Below are 21,432 nucleotides of genomic sequence, written 5' to 3'. Positions count from 1 at the left end.
ATGTTGGAAAGGTCCCTCCAACTTACTCCAAGGTATTTGGTTTTCCAGCATGTTTAGTTACAGTAACTGTTAGTGCCTTTATTGGGGACTACTGTATATACTCATGTCTAAGTCTAGAAATTTTAGTCAAAAAATTGACCCCAAAAACAGAGGTCGACTTATCTGTACTGTACTTGAACTCTTATTTTAAAAAAGGATCCATGCACTGGTGAAAGGCAAAGTATAATCTGTCCTGGAAGCACTGACCTTTCTCTATTCTCTCATCTATCCAGCTTTTATGATGAGTACAAACAGTTATGCCTTCTGGAATTTTGTAAGTTCTTTGGCATTGCTTTCTTTTGCTTCATCCTTTAGATCCTTTCTTATATGGCTCTAAGCTTTACCCTTGACTTATCCATGGGGCATATCAAAATCCATATTTTTGGCTTCAAAACCTTCCCTCGACTTATACATGAGATCGACTTATGGTCAAGTATATACAGTATCTTGCTGCCATCATTCTTGAACTTGAGTCAGCACAGACTTGAGTACACATCTTAGAATTAATTACCATATGTGCATAATTTCTTATTTCCCTTTCCGATAAGGAACAAATTAGTGCTGATGGCAATAAAACCTAAATCAAGTTCCTTGAGCTACACTATCAAATGTGCTTTTAATGATAAGAAATGTTTTCTTTGGTGAAAATTGTCCCCTACATCGTATGTTTATAGGCAGACTGTATGTACAGGACTGATTTAGACCTAGGCCCTGCTACCTGCAGTATGTTGGGTTTTGTGTTTTCCCCCATCTCCACATGATTTGCTTTGATAGCTGTTCTAAGGAAAGCAAATGCTATCCAGGTATCATCTTTGACTTGGTCCAGGTTCAGTGCTTACAGAGATTGATCCAGAAGTCACTGAGCTGCTTCTCAAATGTGTTGCTGCAGTGAACAATGTTGCCAGAGGAAGCAAATGAAAATAAAGAAACTCTTTACAAGCCCTTTCATGCATAGCCCTAAGCTATTCTGATCTTTCACTAGACCTGTCTGTGTTCATGTGACTTGAACTTAGTCTTGATAGTCATTCCTATACATGATGCCAAACGCAGAACCCACTTGAGGATGATGATGTATCCTATGTCATTGTTCAGATGTCCTGAGTCCACTGTGTGAAAAGCAGGGAATTTCAAGCAGTTTGCTGGATAAAACAGGCATTCTGTATGAAGAAATGCCAAAGTGACTTTGCTGAATGTGCAGTTCGTAAAGCTTGCTGTGTACCAGTATTCGAAGGATTATATAGTGAAGTAAGTGTTTATATGACTAAGGCAAATGAGTGTTTCCAGTTTTTTCTTGACCTACCAATACATGATAATGTAATATGTGCACTTTGTGCAGCCTATATTGAGATGCAGTAACTTGTGCCTGGAGTGCTAGACTTTGACAGGAATAATAGGGATTAAACTCTTTGCCCAGTAATGAAACTCGCTGCTATGCAAAACCTGTACAGTTGGCCCTCTGTATCCATGAATTCTGCATTCACCGATCCAACCATCCATGTCTTGAAAATACATTTTTTTTAAAAATCCAAAAAACAAACCATGATATTGCCATTTTATATTAGGGACACAATTTTACTACAGTCTTGTATATAATGGACTTAAGCATCCACAGATTTTGGTATCCACAAAAGTACCAAACCCCAGCGGATACCAAGGGCCCACTGTATAATGGACCACAGGTGAGTGTTAAATGAGACAGTTATATTTAGGACTCTGCCTCCTGAGGCGTAAGATCATCTAGTATTGTATGAGATAAACAGATCACACTAGGGCCTCATTCCCACTTATTGTGAATTTGATTTCTGAACTGAATCCTTAAATCAGTTCAACAACAGAGTGTGGTTCACATTATTATTTGTGTCAGAGGAGGCAGGCCAGGGAGGACGGAGGAGAGGCAAGGGCAAGGGATGGGGGAGAAGGCAGCGGAAGAAGGCTGGTGTCGGAGAGGCTGGGGACAGGAGAAGGCCGGGACCATAGCAGCTGCCCCCCCCCCCAGTCAGGAGCGGATTCAAATCTGCATGGTTTCCACTTGGGCTGAATCGATTTATTTCAAAATAAATCAATTCAGCCCAAAAGAAGTAGAAAAAAACCAGCGTCTTTTTGACACAGGTTAAATTGGTCAAAAGCATGGCCCCCCTTCCCAAATCGCTTTAGCGATTCGAATTAAGTAGGAACTATGCTCTTTTAAACTGGTTCATACCAAATCACGATCCAGTTTAAAAGGTAGTGGCAATGAGGCCTTGCTTAATGAGTATTCACTACCCTTATTCAAGATTTGAGTTTCTGGCTGACTTTGGTAACCACCTATTATTTTCTGTTAGCCAGCTGAAATTGGTCTTACCATGATACTGTAGCAACATTTATATGCATTTTTGAAACATAGATGTTTACAAAAACCAAAAATGCTGTATTAATAATTTGGATTATGTTACTGTACACATGTAACTAGGTTCCATAGATTGTAGGTGAGTAGTTAGCCACATTTCATTCCTACTTAATCTCAAATGGCCTTACCCCTAATTAAAGTACGCTTGAGATGGATTGTGAGTTGTCAATAGACTGTCTATCCATCAATCTATGTTTGCTCATATGTAAGTCCTGCCTTTAGTGGGCTATATGTGTAACTAATTATACATAGAATTGCAGTTTAACAGCTAAATAGATTGTTTTCCTTTCCTTTTCGAGTGCAAAGTAAATCAGTCTTCTAGGTATTTCAAGCAAATGTTAACATTGTTTTGAAACTTACTTGGTTCATTCACAGTTTTTGATTTCTTAGTTTAATAACCATCCCTGAAGTAATATACATTATATGCTTGTGTATATGTTGACATCACATATAAATTGAGGGCAGGTATTGGGTCCAAATTTTATTTGATCTGTGGATATGTCAAGGGTAAAACTTAGGAGCCGTTGCCAGTTTCCTGCCCAGGTATTCAAAAAGGCCTTTCACCATTCTGCTCAGAGAAAGGTGATAACAGTTACAGTACAGTACAGTAGGGTAAGAAGAGAGAGGAATATGAGAAGGGGGGAGCGGGAATTACCATTATGGGCATGCACTGTTTTGAATCCTGGGGAAATGACACCATTGTGGAGAGGGAGAAGGTCAGAAAGAGCAGCACTTGTTCTTGGCATGCGCGCGCACACACACACACACACACACACACACACACAAACCAACCGAGGAGGGAAAGATTTTGGCAGCAGGAAGTGCTGGCCATGACGGGAGGCGCCCAAAAGAGGGGGAGGAATTCACAGGGAACAGCAAATGGTATCCCTTTCCATTTGTTGACATGGTTATGAGGGATAAGGAAGCAGGTGGGGGCGGGGGGAGGACACAGGGACGCACAAACACAGAGAGCACAATTCCTTCCTCCCTCCTTATCATGCAGCTTTATGGAGACAACTTTGCAGTCCTTGGGAACTGGTCTGTTTCTTCCCAAATTAAGCCTTGGGAAGTTTGTAGATCAGGTGTTTCTGCATTGTGCTGGCTCCTTGAACTCGTCCCTTGCTTGGGTTGCTCTTGCTGTTTTCTGCTCTTCTTCTTCCTTCTCTCCCCCCCCCCCTCGCCACTCCATCTGCCTCCTTATCCCTTACAACCAATTTAGCAAATGGAGAGCAGAAAACAAAGCCTTGTATTTAAGTCGGCAGGGGCAAGTTGTGCCAGCAGCCTTTTTAGGTTAGTACTCTATGAGAGGGAGTTGAGGGGAGGTAGTGAGGGTTGGAAGCTCTCAGGAAGAAGGAGAGGAAGGTGTTTAACAGCCTTGTGGAGCAATTGGTTTGAAGTGTTAGAATGGGGAATGAGGAGCATGGAAATCTCCTCAAATATGGGCCTCACATTTCAGAGTTTGGCCAAAGCACGCACATTTCTAACTGACTGACACCTCCAAACCTCACTTTGATGTTTTAAAGATCTTAGATCTTGCTGTACTCCATCTGGGGAAATCTCCTGTAAAAGAGGCACACACACCCTTCTGCTCTCCCTGCTGCGGCAGGATTCCCTGGATGGAGTACAGCAAGAGTAGTCCATCCATGTTAGTCTACCCAGGGAGACTACCCAGGGAGAGCCTCCTGTAAAAGAGGTAGCCCCCCCCCTTTCTGCTGCAGCAGTGGTTCTTTGGGTTGGGGGGAGGGAAAGTGACTCTTCTCTTGGGTCTCCCTCTGCTCTCACTGCCACTGCCATTTTTTCAAGCTGTATGACCATATTGACCCATGTATAAGTCGACCCAGGTTTTTGGGTCATATTTTTTTACTTATAGACAAGTATATAGAGTGGCTATCTAGAGTGTGGACCTCTTCTTTTCTTACAGCCTTCCAATTTGCTTTTAAAATCATAATTGTACAAATCAGTGTTTAAAAGAAATCCTTAAACATAATAATGACAAAAGCACAGATCAGGCAAAACAGATTTATAATATAAGAGCATTAAAAACCAAGGAGACAACCTAAAAACATTATAAAACATCTATAAAATGTCTGATGGATAAAAGGGGTTTTAGCACCTCTCCAAAAATAGAACAGTAAAGAACTCTGGACCTCCCTGGGGAGAGGAGTCCCCAGGTATTCTGGCACAACAGTGCCTGTCTACCAGAAGAAAGAGCAGAAAATTGTACCTTATCCATTTTTCTTTCCTTTCATCCTCCTTGAAGTCTGATTTTCCCGAGAACTGACCAAACATTTTAAAAACGACAGCAGAATAATCAAAGTATTTGTTTTTATTATTGTTCCTTCTTTCAACGAAAGAGTGTTCATAGCTTCACCTTTGGAATTAATCTTCCTTGCAGTCCATTTAACAGGTTAACAGATCATCAGGCCTGTCCGAATTAAAATCCACAAACACCTGGATATCTTCAACAGGAAAGAAGAAACCTTGAAATTAAACAAAGTTTGGCTACGAGTCATTAAAAACACCAAAATCAAGACTCATCACATGCAAATGAACACCACCCAGGGTCAGGGGTCTCCCCCCCAGACAATGGATTGCTAATTAAATTGACACACACATCCCGCATATTCTCCCATGCTAAGGCCTTGCCATTCAACAACAGACCAACACACAGATTAACATGTAAGTCACTTTCTCCCAACCAAGGGTCGCACAGTATATATACCCCACTCATTTCCATACCACCAACCTCAGAAGATGCCAGCCACAGATGCAGGCGAAACGTCAGGAATAAATTCTTCCAGAACAGGGCCACATAGCCTGAAAAACCCACAAAAATCCTCTTGTTGTCATAGTTGAGCTTCTGCTGGGACCTTGCTGTTCCTGTTCATTTGCCTCAAAAGTGTTGGGAACCTTCAATGCGCTGAGACACCTTTCCTCATTTTTGCATGCATTTGCAGTTCCTGGAGATGCTGGATGGTGAAAAGAGCTCATCTGAAGAGCAGATGCCCTCTCTGTGGTGTGCTGGCATGAGGAATTGCTGAGCCCTGCATTTAAAATTTTTACTCTGAAATCTTTTCATGATTTTTTTAATGTTTTTGCCCTTCTAATTTATAAAGCTGATCATATGTGGAACAATCCTGGAATATGAAGAAAGTAATTATTTTGGCCAGTAGTAAGATATTCAGTATTTTCTTCTTCATCCCCATCCAATTATTTGCAAAATGGAGAAAGTGTGTTTAAAAACAAACAACATGTGGCTAGAATCTGTTTTCCAGATGTAGTTTTGCAAGCTGTGGCTCTAAAACAGTTTGCTTGCAGGACTTGGAAACATGTTCCTCTGAAGGTTCTCCCCGCCCCCATTTCAGGATTAATTCATTCAAGACATTGGGAATGCTTCATCCTTTGTTTATGTTTCTCGGAGCAGAACACACAAAGCTTACTTTTAAAGAGATATAATGATACGCTGAAGCCATCTGTGACAGAATAGTGGTGAGATTATAATTTGGGACCCAGTGATATAATGCAGTCATTCATATAGTGTGGATCCAGGCCATGTAGGATCTTATAGATCATAGCCAGAACTTTGAATTGTGCCCAAAATCAATAGTGAGTGAAACTGTTGTAACAAGGGAGGAATTTGATCTCAGTTAACCAGCTCCAGTCACTAATCTGAATTTGAAGGAAGAGGCCCCTCCCTCCTCAACTGTCATCTCGGCCTCAGAGGGAGCCATCAGGCAGACCCAGCAACATCGAGGACTGCCTGAAGGAAGAGGCCCCTCCCTCTTCAACTGTCATCTCGGCCTCAGAGGGAGCCATCAGGCAGACCCAGCAACATCTTGGACTGCCTGAAGGAAGAGGCCCCTCCCTCCTCAACTGTCATCTCGGCCTCAGAGGGAGCCATCAGGCAGACCAGCAACATCTTGGACTGCCTGAAGGAAGAGGCCCCTCCCTCCTCAACTGTCATCTCGGCCTCAGAGGGAGCCATCAGGCAGACCCAGCAACATCAGGGACTGCCTGAAGGAAGAGGCCCCTCCCTCCTCAACTGTCATCTCGGCCTCAGAGGGAGCCATCAGGCAGACCAGCAACATCTTGGACTGCCTGAAGGAAGAGGCCCCTCCCTCCTCAACTGTCATCTCGGCCTCAGAGGGAGCCATCAGGCAGACCCAGCAACATCAGGGACTGCCTGAAGGAAGAGGCCCCTCCCTCCTCAACTGTCATCTCGGCCTCAGAGGGAGCCATCAGGCAGACCAGCAACATCTTGGACTGCCTGAAGGAAGAGGCCCCTCCCTCCTCAACTGTCATCTCGGCCTCAGAGGGAGCCAGCAGGCAGACCCAGCAACATCAGGGACTGCCTGAAGGAAGAGGCCCCTCCCTCCTCAACTGTCATCTCGGCCTCAGAGGGAGCCATCAGGCAGACCAGCAACATCTTGGACTGCCTGAAGGAAGAGGCCCCTCCCTCCTCAACTGTCATCTCGGCCTCAGAGGGAGCCATCAGGCAGACCAGCAACATCTTGGACTGCCTGAAGGAAGAGGCCCCTCCCTCCTCAACTGCCATCTCGGCCTCAGAGGGAGCCATCAGGCAGACCCAGCAACATTAGGGACTGCCTGAAGGAAGAGGCCCCTCCCTCCTCAACTGTCATCTCGGCCTCAGAGGGAGCCATCAGGCAGACCCAGCAACATCAGGGACTGCCTGAAGGAAGAGGCCCCTCCCTCCTCAACTGTCATCTCGGCCTCAGAGGGAGCCATCAGGCAGACCCAGCAACATTAGGGACTGCCTGAAGGAAGAGGCCCCTCCCTCCTCAACTGCCATCTCGGCCTCAGAGGGAGCCATCAGGCAGACCCAGCAACATCTTGGACTGCCTGAAGGAAGAGGCCCCTCCCTCCTCAACTGTCATCTCGGCCTCAGAGGGAGCCATCAGGCAGACCAGCAACATCTTGGACTGCCTGAAGGATGAGACTTCTCCCTCCTTTAACTGTATTTTTATTGTATTAACGATTTTACTGTACACCGCTATGATCATCGCGGAATAGCGGTCTATAAATAAAACATATTATTATTATTATTAATCTGGCCACGGCATTTTGAACCAGCTAATGTTTCTGAACAGTTTTCAAAGATGTCCCTAGGTGAAGTGGATTACCACAGTAGAAAACGAATGTGACTAAGGTCCAAAACACTCTGCAGGAATAATCACTTTAATTGCCCTGGTTCAGTGCTAGGGAATCCTGGGAATTGTAGTTTATTGTAGCTCCAGAGTGCTCTGACACAGAGAAGACTAAATGTTTCACAAAACTACAGTTCCCAGAATTCCCTAGCATTGAGCCAGGACAGTTAAAGCAATCTCAAACTGGTTTATTTCTGCAGTGTGTTTTGGACCTAAGAACTAGAAAAGCAGAGTTCCCTGAGATGTTTGACCAGATCAACATCTTTAAGTAGAGTGTTGCCCCTTCCAGTGTTACTCCCCATTTCAGTTTATTACTGACGTTAGGCATTGGTTTAGATGGAATGGAGAGACAGAGTTAAGTATCATCAGCATACTAGTGGCATCAGAACACTGGGCAGCCTTTTCCATTGGGCAACAATTTCCATATGTATGTTAAACAGTTTGCTGGACAAGACAAAACCTGAGGTGGTAGCTATGACATCAAGCAGGAGTCCCCAGAGACACCTTCTTAACTTGCCCCAAAGATTGGGGGGAGGACTACAAAACAGCACCTCCAAATTGCATCCGAAAGAGCCAAAAGAGGCAGCTCAGAAGGATACCATGACTGGTGTTAATTAAAGCTACCAAGAGGTACAGTAAAACCAGCAGGGTCTCATTCCCCTTTTCTAGTTCCCGGGATAGATTTTCCAAAAACGCTCTCAAAACAGTTTCCTCCCATAACCACATTGAAGCCAGACTGAAATGGATCTAGATAAACCATATTCTGGAACACTTGTAGCCACCATACCCTCTCCCAATAATAGATTATTATCTAATACAATATTGTATTGTTTAATACAATAAGGTTAGAGGGCTTCTTCAGCTGATGCCTCACCACTGCTTCTTTTAAGCATGTTGGAATCCTACTTTGTTGCAAAGAGGTGTTTTATCACTACCAATCCACTCACTTGACCAACTTTCCCTCCAGCCATTTTTATACATTACATTTGCCAGTTCTTTGTGTGTGTGTTTGTGTGCGCAAAACTCAATATTCTGAAGCATTCGATTGAGAAGAGAACCTCACAGGTTTCACAAGCAAGGTCATGGCAGCGGTTGCGGTGTCAAGTGGATGTTCAGGGAATCAAAGAATAGGACCACTGTACTGCAAATACTTCTTTTGTTTTGGCTTGCAGGGTATACAGACTACTGCAATTGGTCTTTCTTGGAATCAGATTGGAGTATTTGACTTTTTATCTGAGAATATACACAGCTCTGCTAACTGCACTCAGCTGTTACATGCATAACAAATGTATGTGCCGTGCCAAGAGAACTAATTTTGTAACTTAAAGAACTGTGCACCTGTCAAATGAAACACAAAGCAGTCCTGCTCCCAAAAGACCTCTCCTATCATCTAGTAAAACAAGCACAGCCCTATAATCATGTCACCCTTCAAGCCAAACCTCTCCAGATGAGAACTAGCTGAAGTGCTCTTCATTCCCCACAGCTTGTCGAAGTACTGAGCAAAAAAGCATCCTCGTGGCCCATCATTAAAAGTGGGCTATAATTTTCTTTAATAGTAGAGCTTTGTTATACATTCAGGGATTATTATAATGATTTTTGGTGCTGTCTTCCCACACTGCTGCTGTTACTTGTTCATTCTCATGAAAATTGGGCTTTCCCAGGTGTTTCTGGATGGTCTTAAAATAAACCAAGTAAAGTGGAAGTGAGCAAAATTTGATCAGTCTGAGGTTTCTAGCAAGGTTTTATCTGCTATTTTCAAACTCATTTTCAAGCATTTCTGCACTACCACTCAAGTTTAATCGTTCATATATATTACAGAAGTGTGTGTGTAACACAGATTTATAAAACTGGGCAGAGCCCAGTGTGTGGTTTGGAGTTCTCATATTAAATTATTTTCATAAGTAGTAGTAGGTGTGTGCCTACAAGTCATTTCTGACTTATGGTGCCCTAAAGCAGACTTGTAATGACGTTTTCTTGGCAAGATTTGTTCAGAGGAAGGGTTGCCTCTGAATCCCTTTGAGGCTAAGAGAATGTGAGTTGCCCAAGATCATCCAGTGGATTTCCATGTCTGAGCAGAGAGCTGAAACCTGATCTCCAGAGTCATAGTCCAACACTTAAACCACTATATACAAGTGTGTTGAAAAAAAATATTTGTACTTGTAGTTTATGTACAAAGCTAACATTTCTTAAACTTTAGAAACCACCCACATTGATCTCACCTTTCTGAAGTGACCTATAAATGCTGTTTCCAAAATGTGATTCTCTCACACTTGTAGGAGAATTATTAATTGAATTTTAAGGCCTCCTTTCCATCTCTGGCACCTTTATAGAAATAAGCTTTGAATATATAGTGACCAATCCCATCTTACTTTCCCTAGTGACACGTAGCAATATCCTAATTTAATCTTGCTCTTCTTTATCAGGGGTTAGCAACTGTCCAGGGGTGAGGGTCATTTAATTATTGTATATGCTCATATATAACTAGAAACCTAGTCAAAAGCTTGACCAAAAAAAAACCTGGGTTGACATCCATGGGTCAATATAAATACTGTACCTTAACTCTTACTTAAAAAAAAAAGAAGGAGGAGGAAATATCTCTGAGTAGAGTTGCAAAATGTCTGTCCTGGGAGCACCTAAAAGAAGCCCCAACCCCCTCTTTACTCTCCACTGTGACATCACTTCTGACCTTTTTGAATGCCTGGGCAGGAAAATGGTGGTGGATTTTTGGTGCTTCCCCCTCAATGGAGCACCAAGAGAAATTGAGCTTTGTTGTTACTATTTATTTATTTATTTATTTATTTATTTTTACCCCACCTGCCCTGCAGGATAGAGGCAGCTTACAATATCAGATAAAATACAGTATAAGTACAACACACATCAAAATACATTCTATTATTCCCTACCCCCCAACTATACATAATAAAATATCATTAAAACAATTAAAATAATCAACAATCAAACCAGTCAGAGACGGGGGATAGCAATTCTGGGTGTTCTCTATGATAATCCGTGTCCACGGGAGACTGGGTATAAGCTTTGAATAAGACATTTATGTATGTTACCTTTTCTGGATTAGGCAAAATTATCACATAGTTTTTTGTGGGTTTTTTGGGCTATGTGGCCATGTTCTGTAAGAGTTTGTTCCTGACGTCACATAGCCCGAAAACCCCACAACAAACTATGGATGCCAGCCATGAAAGCCTTCAACTTAGGCTGTTTTCTTTGCTTTGTCCTTACATGCTTTTTGACATGTGCACATTTTTTTAGCTCTGCCTGTGCATAGTTACCTCCCCCACACATTGCACAGCCACGATTTACCATCGTTCCCTCCTCATCCATCCAGCCTTTAGCATGAACACAAATAGTTATGCCTGCTGAAATTTTGTACGTTTTTTGGCATTGTTCACCTTTCCTTTGTCCTTCACATCCTTTGTTACATATATCTCCTCAACTTATCCATGGGCTATATAAAAATCCATAATTTTGGTCCCAGAATCTGCCCTCGACTTATACATAAGGTTGAGTTATGCTCAAGTATATACAGTGTGCCCTATTAGTTTAGAAAAAAATGATCACACTCTTTCTCTATATTATTACATCATATTAAAATCATATTTGTTTTAGTAAGGTTTAGGGTGCGTCTATTATAGAGTTGGAAATTTTCCAAAATTCTGAAACCATGAAAAGGAGATGATTTCATGTTTTTTTCAGGAAGAAAAGGAATTTGGAGAGGAAATTGAAATATATTGAACAATACTTTCATTTCAAAACAAAAAATGAGCTTACTGTTTTACCTGCAGAACAGTACAATTGGATATGTGTACAGATTGTTTTAGATGCTTCATTTCATTCATATTATTTTATGTATATTAAATCGTTCTATGCAACCTATCTATGCAATTTAAAAACATAAAAATGTTAACTTTGTGCACCCAAGTATTGTGAACATATACCGTATCAGAGAGAGGGATGCAAACTGGCAGGCACATGTATCTCAAGACCAGGGGGAAATGATAATGTAATCACAAATTGTGTCATAAACAGAATGAAGTATATTACTTAGACAGAAACAGTTATACTACAGTTGGACTTCTGATACAAAAACATGCAGAGCCTCAAGTCCCATTCTCTCTAATGGCAGCGTGATGTTATCACTCACTAGCACAGCCACGTGCACATGCAGCCATTGGGGACAACAGGGTTTGCCATCCGTGGATAGCAAGCCTGCAGATACAGAGGTCCGATTGTATTAAGGACTGGGCTAGCAGCACGTTTAAATAATGTTCAACTGAACGTTCATAGAATCATAGAGAATGAAGAGACCACAAGCGCCATCCATTCCAACCCCCTGCCATTCAGGAAGACACAATCAAAGCCCTCCCAATAGATGTCCATCCAGTCTCTGTTTAAAAACCTCCAAAGAAGGAGACTCCACCACACTCTGAGGGAATGTCTTCCACTGTCAACAGATTTTACTTTCAGGAAGGTTTTCCTAATGTTTAGGTGAAATCTCTTTTCCTTTCGTTTGAATTCATTGCTCAGGGTCCTATTCTCTAGCAGCAGAAAACAAGTTTGCTCCAGCATCAGTATCATATCACCTCTTAACTATCTCTTCTCCTGGCTAAACATATCCAGCTTCCTTAGTTTCTTGTCATAGGGCCTGTTTTCCAGTCCTTTCACCATTTTGGTCGCCCTCCTCTGGACACACTCCAGCTTCTCAACAACCTTTTTGAACTATGGTGCCCAGAACTGTACACAGTATTCCAGATAGGGCCTGACCAAAGCAGAATAAAGTAGTACTATTACTTTTCTTGATGATATTGAACTTTCTGATATAATCAAGAAACTTCTATAACGTATAATTATAATAAACAGTAAAACTCTGCCTCCCCCCCCCCCCCCCGTTCCTCTATTGGTGAGGTAAGCACCCACTATGTGAAAAAGTGTATCTTGGAAATAAGAGTGTTGTATATGTCATAGAATCATAGAAGCATAGACTCGTAGAGTTGGAAGAGACCGCAAGGGCCATCCAGTCCAACCCCCTGCCATGCAGGAAATCACAATCAAAGCATCCCCGACAGATGGCCATCCAGCCTCTGCTTGAAGACCTCCAAGGAAGGAGACTCCACAACACTCCGGGGGAGTTGTTCCACTGTTGAACAGCCCTTACTGTCAGGAAGTTCCTCCTAATGTTGAGGTGGAATCTCTTTTCCTGCAATTTGCATCCATTGCTTCGGAGCAGCAGAAAACAAGCTTGCTCCCTCCTCAATATGACATCCCTTCAAATATTTGAACAGGGCTATCATATCACCTCTTAACCTTCTCTTCTCCAGGCTAATGTACACAAAGAAGTTATCATGTACTAATTCTGTACTGTGTCTTGCATATAGATCTTCAGTACTACATAGTTCCTAGTATTTTGAGTAAAATTTTGTCTTTATTATTATTATTATTATTATTATTATTATTATTATTAACCTTTATTTATAAAGCACTGTAAATTTCAAAGAAGAAAATATTTCACTTATAGTTTTTTCTGTCTTCTCCAAGATTTTCAGGGTATTTTTAATATCTAATTATTCTTAATGGAAGAGACTGCAAGGGCCACCCAGTCCAATTATTATGTGCCAGGAGCATAGTTCCCACATGATGTTTGGGGAGATGCACACATAAACTGTATGGTTTTAAGAGCATTTTTTCACAAGGTGTTTGGTTTTGGGTTTGGACAAAAAATTGTTATGGATTTGGGGTTGAAGATGTCGACCAAATTACAGTGGAACCTGGTAAGAATGCAAAGGACACATGTTCAATGCTGGTGCATGCAGCACCTGAACACCATGTATAATTTAAGCAGTTGCTATGCCAGAACACATAATCAGATAGCTTTGTCATTTACTGCAGGAAGAAATACTCTTCCTGTGTTTGTTTAGATGTTGGAATTTTGCTACCAGATTCATTAATAAATGCTGCTTGTAGTTTTGTGTTTGTTTTTTAATTGAGCCTATATTTTTAAGACTGCATACTGGATTGTAGTCTAGGCAAATGGAAATACTTTGGCTTCTCTTTCTTGAATATTCTCAGTATTTTAGTATCTGAACTTCTCTTATTGATCTGTTAGGAAGTGCTTGTCCACAGTCTAAAATAGCTGCTTTCCTAGAATTTCTACTGGGCTGTAAGTAGCTGTGAATCTATGCTATGAACACAGAAAGTGTCTAAATAACAAGTTACACCTTTTTTTTTTACCCTCTAGAGCAGTGGTCCCCAAACTGTGCCCTTTAAGAGATGTTGGACTTCAGCTCCAAGAAGCCTCAGCCATGTTGGCACTAGTGGGATTCTGGGAGCTAAAATCCAAAATCCCTTAAAAGAACACAGTTTGGGGGCCACTGCTCTAGACTAATCTTATCTGAGTATCTAGGATCTTCAGCAGAGGTCTTTTTGTTACCTCACTTCCATTAACTGGAGGTGTCAGGAACTGAACTTAGGATATTTTGTGTTGAGAGAGTCTACAACACCAGTGAATTCTAATCCCTTCTTTTAATTTCCCATTTTTGTTTTACTACAGAGGTTGAAGGATCTCAAGCAAAGAGAATTTGCTCGGAATGTTTCATCAAGGTCTCGAAAAGATGAGAGAAAGCAGGAAAAAGCTCTGCGCCGTTTGCATGAGCTGGCTGAACAGAGGAGGCAAACTGAGTGGTAAGTGGTGATCTGCTGATGTTATGGAGAATAAGTGCCTACCAGCCAACAAGTTGATTAAAATACCTTATGGTAAACATACAGTTATCCCCTTTTTGTCCCAATCATTTATCATAGACTGAATAATGTGCTGCTGTTTGATTCTTTGATAGAATAGAATTTTTAATATGGACACACACACACCCTAAATGGGATTCCTGGCCCATCAGTTGCCAATTGAATTTCTGTTTCCCCAGGATACCATGCAGGCGGGAAACATCTGTTTAAATCCACCAGCTCCAATGACAGTGTGTGGACTTTATCTGGGGTGTGGCAAGCTCTAGCCCTGAAAGAAATATTTGCATAAAATTCTGTATATGCACAAGCTCTTGTGAAGCTTTGGCTATTAGCTGATTTCTTTAGGATTTTTCCTCCAGTAACAATGAGAGCTAGAATCATAGATATAGGTAACCAATCCCAATACATGTGGAACTGTTTATTAAACCTTGTTCCTTGATCTAAACCCAACTTTGAAAGCAGTTCGGCAAAAGCTAATGAAAAACTGAATAGGTATGTATAGGTGAAAGATGGAGATGTTGATTACTAGAGCTCCTAACTATTAGTTCTTTCTTTCTCCCCACTTCTCATTCCTCCAGTGCTCCAGGAAGTGGACCTATGTTTAGAACCACTACTGTGGCTGTTGATGAAGAAGGAGGAGAAGATGACATGGAATCAACAGCTCCCAGTACTTGCTCTTCCTTCTCACCAGCTTCTGGGCAAGTTACTGGTATGACTGTGGACAAGGGCATTACTTGCACCAGTGGACAAGCCACTAGCAACACTGGGCCTGGCCAGGTCCTTGTCCAGGTGCCACAGGCCATCAGTTTGGGGATTAATCCTCTTAAAATAGGTGTGTCTTTCTCTTTTGCCAAAAAGGCCCCAGTGAAACTTGAGTCAATTGCCTCTGTCTTCAAAGATCACGTGGATGAACCCAGTTCTCCTGATGATGAAGTTAAAGTCGATGAAAGAACTCATTCAGATTGTGCAGCTTTGGGGAAAATTGGGGAAGCAGAGGGAACAAACAGCCCTGACAGCAGAGGAGATGAAGAGGAGCAACAGCATGATAAAGATGGGGCAGGTTTAAACACCACACTGTCCAAACTGAAAAAGATGAAACGAGATGATGGGTCAGTGGCACTAGAACCAGAATATTACCACTACATCCCACCAGCTCACTGTAAAGTGAAGCCTAACTTCCAGTTTCTTTTGTTCATGAAGGCCACAGATCAGGTAGAGGCAGAGGCTGTGAGCAAGAAAATGACTCGTGAAAGGAAACGGAGCAATTCCCCCAAGCCTAAAATGGCAAAAAATGGTGAGAAGGCAGCAGTAGCAGAAGTTGTTGTCCATCAGAAGGAGCAGAGTCCTGCCAGCAAAAGCAGCAAAACAGAAGATAAAAACACTCCAGAAGAGGCAGGCAAGCAGGAAGCCAAACAGCTCAAGGGAAATGAATCTACAGAGGTGGATGTCACTAAAGAAATTCCCCAATCTCCAGCAGCAAGTAAAGAAACCACAGATGGGCCTAAGCATTTAACAGGACCTTTTTTCCCAGTACTGAGTAAAGATGAGAGCACTACTCTTCAGTGGCCTTCAGAACTTCTGATCTTCACTAAAGCAGAGCCTTCTGTATCATACAGCTGCAATCCCTTGTATTTTGACTTTAAACTGTCTCGTAACAAAGATACAAAAGCTAAAGGGGCAGAAAAACAAAAACCAGCAACCAGCCTTTCTAAGGAGAAAACACAGTCTACAGAAGAAGGTAATGCAAGCAAGAGCAAAGAGGCAGACCTTCTTGTTGGCAGATCAGCCACAATAACAGAGAGCAAGTCCCTGCCAGTGTGCAGTAAGCAGGAGTCAAACCCTTTGGGCACTGACAAGGTGGAAGGTCCAGAAGACAGCAGCAAAGGCAATATTGTTGGCCGCAAAGTGGGCAAGTCCCACAAACACAAGAAGAAGAAGCACAAGAAGTCCACTAAGCACAAACGCCGGCGTAAAGGTGAGGCAGAGGAAAAGAGCAGAGAGGGGGAGCTGCCTGAAGATAAATCCAAAAAACGGAAGAAACACAAACATAAAAAGAGCAAGCCTTCCTTTCTCACTGAGGCTGAGCGACCACAAGGGACTGAAGATAATGTCTACTCCAAGAAAAGAAAGTGGTGCACCCAAGACTCTCAGTGTAAGTCTCTTTCTACTGAAGAAGGCAGTAGCGGCAACAAGAAAGAGGATGGTGGCACCTCTTCCCAAGATCACAGCAGCAAAAAAACCAAGGGGGACCAGCAGCAGGCGTCATCAGCCACTAAGAGGCGGTCTTCCACCTCGACTTCGGTTCACCCCAGCCATAGAGGCCGACAGAGCAGTGGGGGCTATGAGAGCGATGAAGACTCCTGCCACAAGCACTTCAGGCAGAAGTCAGCATCACAGTACAGTGATGATTATGACTCTGGAAGTGACTGTTCCCGAAGCCGTTCCAGATCAGGACGTCGGCATTCCTCTCGAAGGTCATCACAGAGGTCATACTCAACAAGTTCATATGCCTCCTCTGATAATAGCCGATACAGCCGACGGCGGAGCTATTCAGAAGACAGCTATAGTGACTACAGTGATCGGTCACGGAGTCGTACCAAACGCTCCCATGACTCAGAGGATGATTCAGACTATGCAAGTTCCAAGCGCAGGTCAAAACGGCGCAAGTACTCCTCTTCAGAAGACGACTACAGCCTGAGCAGAAGCAGGTCACGAACCCGAAGCCGGAGTCGAACCCATGCCAGGGGAAGATCAAGAACAAGAAGCCGGGGTAGGACACGCAGCAGCAGCTGCAGTCACAGCCGGAGTAAGCGGAGGAGCCGAAGCCGAACAGGGCACAGCTGGAAGCGGAGCAGAAGCTACAGCCGAGAGCGTAGCAGGAGCACAAGAAGTCTTTCACAGCGGTCCCTTTCACGGAAGGGATCCCGGGGCCACGAAAGCTCTACTGAAAGGCGATCTGGGCGGCGAGACTTCATCCGGTCCAAGATCTACCGTTCCCAGTCCCCTCACTACTTCAGAGGCAGGCAGGGTGAAGCGTTTGTGAGAAAAGAAGAAATGAGAGGAGAGGAAGCAACAGGGACCAGCAGCCTCTCCCAGCATAGTGGAACCTCTAATTTAGGAAGCAGTTGTAATCCAGAGGAGAAGAACTCGGCCACAGCCAAACTCCTCCTGGAAAAAATTCAGTCCAGGAAGGTGGAGAAGAAGCCCAGCAGCAACGAAGATTCCCTTGCAGGTCCTCACAAGGTTGGGCTAAAACTGAAGGATCCCCCACAGGGTTATTTTGGCCCAAAGCTCCCTCCTTCTTTAGGCAACAAGCCTGTCCTTCCATTAATCGGAAAACTTCCCACGGTCCGAAAACCAAATGCCAAGCCTTGTGAAGAGGCTGGATTAGAAAGAGGAGAGGAAGTGGAGCTTTTGGAACTGGATACAGCAACCCCTGGTGGTAGGGAGACAACCCTAGCAAGCCAGCCCCAAGGGGAGGAAACTCCAGTAACAGAAACTCCAGACAATCTTCCCAGAGAGGAAAAAACAGAAGAAGCAGCCACAGAGGTGGCTTCTGTTCCCCTTGAGCCACCAGCACTCCCAGAGCACTACGGATCTGGTGACGTGGTTGTGCCACACAGCTTCCTCCCTGATCCCAGTGAAGGTGAAACTTTAGAGCCCTTGGATAGTGAGAACCAATCTGTCTCCATAGAAAACAGGATGGTGCCTTTAGTGCCAGACGTTGAGCACTTCCCTGGCTATGTACCACAGAGTGGAGAGCCGAGCATCAGTGGGGAGCCAGAGGGCACTGAGGACTCTTCGTTGGCACCCCTGGAGAGCCAGCCCATCACCTTCACCCCAGAGGAGATGGAAAAATACAGCAAACTTCAGCAGGCCGCTCAGCAGCATATCCAGCAGCAACTCCTTGCCAAGCAGGTCAAGGCCTTTCCTGCCTCAGCTGCTCTTGCTCCTGCCACAGCTCCTACCCTGCAGCCCATCCATATCCAGCAGCCTACAGCAGCTGCGGCCACCTCCATTACCACCGTTCAACATGCTATCCTGCAGCACCATGCAGCAGCTGCTGCTGCAGCCATTGGAATCCATCCACACCCACATCCCCAGCCCCTGGCTCAAGTGCATCATATCCCACAGCCTCACTTAACCCCCATCTCCTTGTCCCACTTAACCCACTCCATCATCCCAGGGCATCCTGCCACTTTCCTGGCCAGCCACCCTATCCATATCATCCCTGCCTCAGCCATCCACCCAGGCCCTTTCACTTTTCATCCTGTCCCTCATGCTGCCCTCTACCCAACACTTCTGGCCCCCCGGCCAGCTACGGCTGCCGCCACAGCATTACACCTCCATCCTCTTTTGCACCCCATCTTCTCAGGACAGGATTTACAGCATCCCCCCAGCCATGGCACATGAAGGGGATGAGAAAGAGGCAGTTTTGGGGGTGGGTAGGGGAGAAAGAGGACAGGGGCATGTCTGTGCTTATCCGTCTCTTGCTCTGTGAAAAGCAACAGCTGACGCTGGACCTGGGAACAGCCAAAGAAGGGAAAGAATGGGCAGGAAAAGGCAGACTCAAGATAATTGGAAGAAGGGAAAGCTCTGTTACTAGAGGTCTGCTTGTAAGGAGCTTCAGGGCCTTGTGCATCCAAGTGGCTTATTCACTTCTGCATGAATATGATATTCTTTAGCAGGTGGGTCCACTGTTTTAATTTGTGATGCTCATCTATTTTTCCCTTCCACTCTGAAAACCAAAGTGGGTAGTATCTAAATTATCTTGCTTTCAGTATCTGTTTTTAATTTAAATTGTGAAATTGGTAATTGGATTCCACCTTAGAGGTTAAGCTGAACAAAAAGATCCAAGAAACAGCCAACCTAGACCTGTTCCTCTTTCCCTCTGCTCCTGTGATCAGCCAGATCATCAAGACAGGAAACAATGATCAGTTTCCAACATCAAGCAGGCTTGGCAAGGCTACCCTTGCCTAATGCTACTGAGAGAGAACACAGAGCGATCCCCTTTATCAGTCCTTGAAGCAATATGATGTACTGGAGTCCTGTGAACATCTTCAACAAGACTCTGTGACTTGTATTCTTTACTCTGTAATATTTGATGGTTCTTTATTAACTTATGATTTTTTTTTTCAGAAGAAAAAAGGTTTTTAAAAATTGCACTGAACTCTGTAAATGTACAATGCTGCTTTTTGTAGCTCCTCTGACAAATGTTCCATATTGGTAGTATACTGCAATAACACTTTTTACAGTCCGTTCTTTGAGTGGTACTTGTTCAGGTGGCTTTGGTTATCTATACATTTTGATGTAGTTGGAAAGAAAACTTGCATCAAAGGTTCAGAGCTTCTAGTTGTGACTAGAGGACATACTTCAAGCATGTATATTTTGAGCTCTTTTTTTAATTTTTATGTACTGTAAAATGAAAAAAAAATCATTTTATGGGAGAAGTGTGACAAGAATGAACAAGGAGCAGTGATCTGGACCCCTTCTGTATTATAGCTAATGAATTCCATCCTATGTCACTTCCAAGTAAGTAGGAGTTGGTGTGGCGGCTGAGCTGTTCGCTGCATGCTTTAGCAGCACCACTAGTTTAATCAGAATAGCCAGTTGGTTCAGTAGAGCAAGAAGTTGTATTTTAGGCTGAGGAAAAGGGTGAGTCCATCAGAAAACATCCAAAAACCCAGCACTTTCCCCAAGATTCAAACCACTCATTTTGAAGCCAAATGAGAGAACATTGCTTCTAGGTAGGTGTGTATGTGTGTTTGTGTTAAGGCTTCTTATTTTCAGATATGTGCCTTTTTATGTTTAGGAGAAGTTTTGAGTGGAGTGATTTTGGTTTGAATCCTTTCCTTTATTGGGATTTTCTTCTAGAGTAATGGGTTGCCCGGTCCTTACAACTTTCCTTTTTAGGTGATGTCTGCCTTGAGAGAGAACAAATCTTCCTATTTCCACTCTCTAGAATAGGACCTTCTTTAAAAGCAGAGGAGGGGTTTGCTGCCATTTGGAGTGGATGCAAAGGAAGGTTAGCCTCTGGCAAAGTGGCATCCAAACCAGGGGAGCACTGCTAGTTTGTATCTTAAAACATGGCTTCCACTCCTAAAATTTGAAAATAACCACTTTTGCCTCTGACCATGAAATTCCTAGCTCAATACAGCCCTGAACTTCCTTACACTTTGCTAGAAAAACACTAGCACTGGGAAATGTGGCTCTGACAGAGGGACTCAGTGGTAGCTGCTGTAGATATTCAACAAGTAACAGTATTAATTTCTAAGTACTTTGTTCCCTTGAGGTTCAGAGTGAAGACACAACATCCCAGCGGGTACAGAAGATCGGACTTCCGCAAGAGCGCTTACATAAAAGAGAACACACTATTACTTCAGTATCAGCAGGCTATATTTAACTTTGTCACATAAAAGTATATATATATATAAATATATATACATGCTGTAAAAATGAGGAAAATAAACTTTCTAATAAACTAGTAATTTGGGGGAAAGTGTGTGTGTACTTGTTTCCCAAAGCATAAGGTTCAAGCTGCTTATCCCCATGTCACTATGCTACATTTTTATAGGTTCTGTATTTATTTGCTCATGAGATGGAGCAAAAACATTCCCACCCCTTTTAATAATGTTTTCTCTTTCCTGACTCCATATCATATACCTTCCTTTTGGGGTTAGGAAAAACACCCCTTCCAAAATTCACTTGTCGCTATGCTCCATCATCCCTCTGGTTCTCAGTTCAAGATAGTGGATCACATCCACAAAAATTGATAGGTTCCTGAATTTGGGGGGAAATACCTAAAATTCATAGAGTTGAGATTCTGAAACTCATGCATTCCTACTTAGTATCTGCAGGAAACAGTTTCAGTGCCAACTGACATCAGAGTGGTCTTCATTATGGCAACAAGGGAAGGTATGAAGAAGCAGAAGTGCATCCTTGTTCTTATACTATTACTTGACATGAATAATACCTTGGCAGTCATTTTTATGGCTTCTGTTGATCTGCCACTTGTTTATACACTTATCGTTCAAATGCAAATTGCAAACAAGCTATATATATATTTTCAAAAATAATGATATACCTATCACA

At 43.1% G+C, this 21,432-nt stretch overlaps 1 protein-coding gene across 6 annotated transcripts in view; it reads left to right on the top strand.

Moving 5' to 3' along the window:
• Positions 1–20,829, top strand: part of GPATCH8 (G-patch domain containing 8) — a 90,688-nt gene extending 69,859 nt beyond the window's left edge. For all 6 annotated transcript variants that reach the window (XM_089532055.1, XM_089532059.1, XM_089532057.1 and 3 more), the window contains 2 exons: positions 14,153–14,283; positions 14,919–20,829. In XM_089532055.1, the coding sequence (XP_089388181.1) occupies positions 14,153–14,283; positions 14,919–18,753 (3,966 nt within the window). In that variant the 3' untranslated portion in view covers positions 18,754–20,829. The remainder of the gene's footprint in view (positions 1–14,152; positions 14,284–14,918) is intronic.
• Positions 20,830–21,432: the final 603 nt, after the last annotated feature.

Source organism: Sceloporus occidentalis, unplaced genomic scaffold (assembly GCF_023333645.1).
Source record: "Sceloporus occidentalis isolate IW3139 unplaced genomic scaffold, rSceOcc1.0.p SCAF_7, whole genome shotgun sequence".
Lineage (NCBI taxonomy): Eukaryota > Metazoa > Chordata > Lepidosauria > Squamata > Phrynosomatidae > Sceloporus > Sceloporus occidentalis.
Note: the sequence above shows the minus strand (reverse complement) of the source record. Positions and strands in the feature narration are given on the sequence as shown.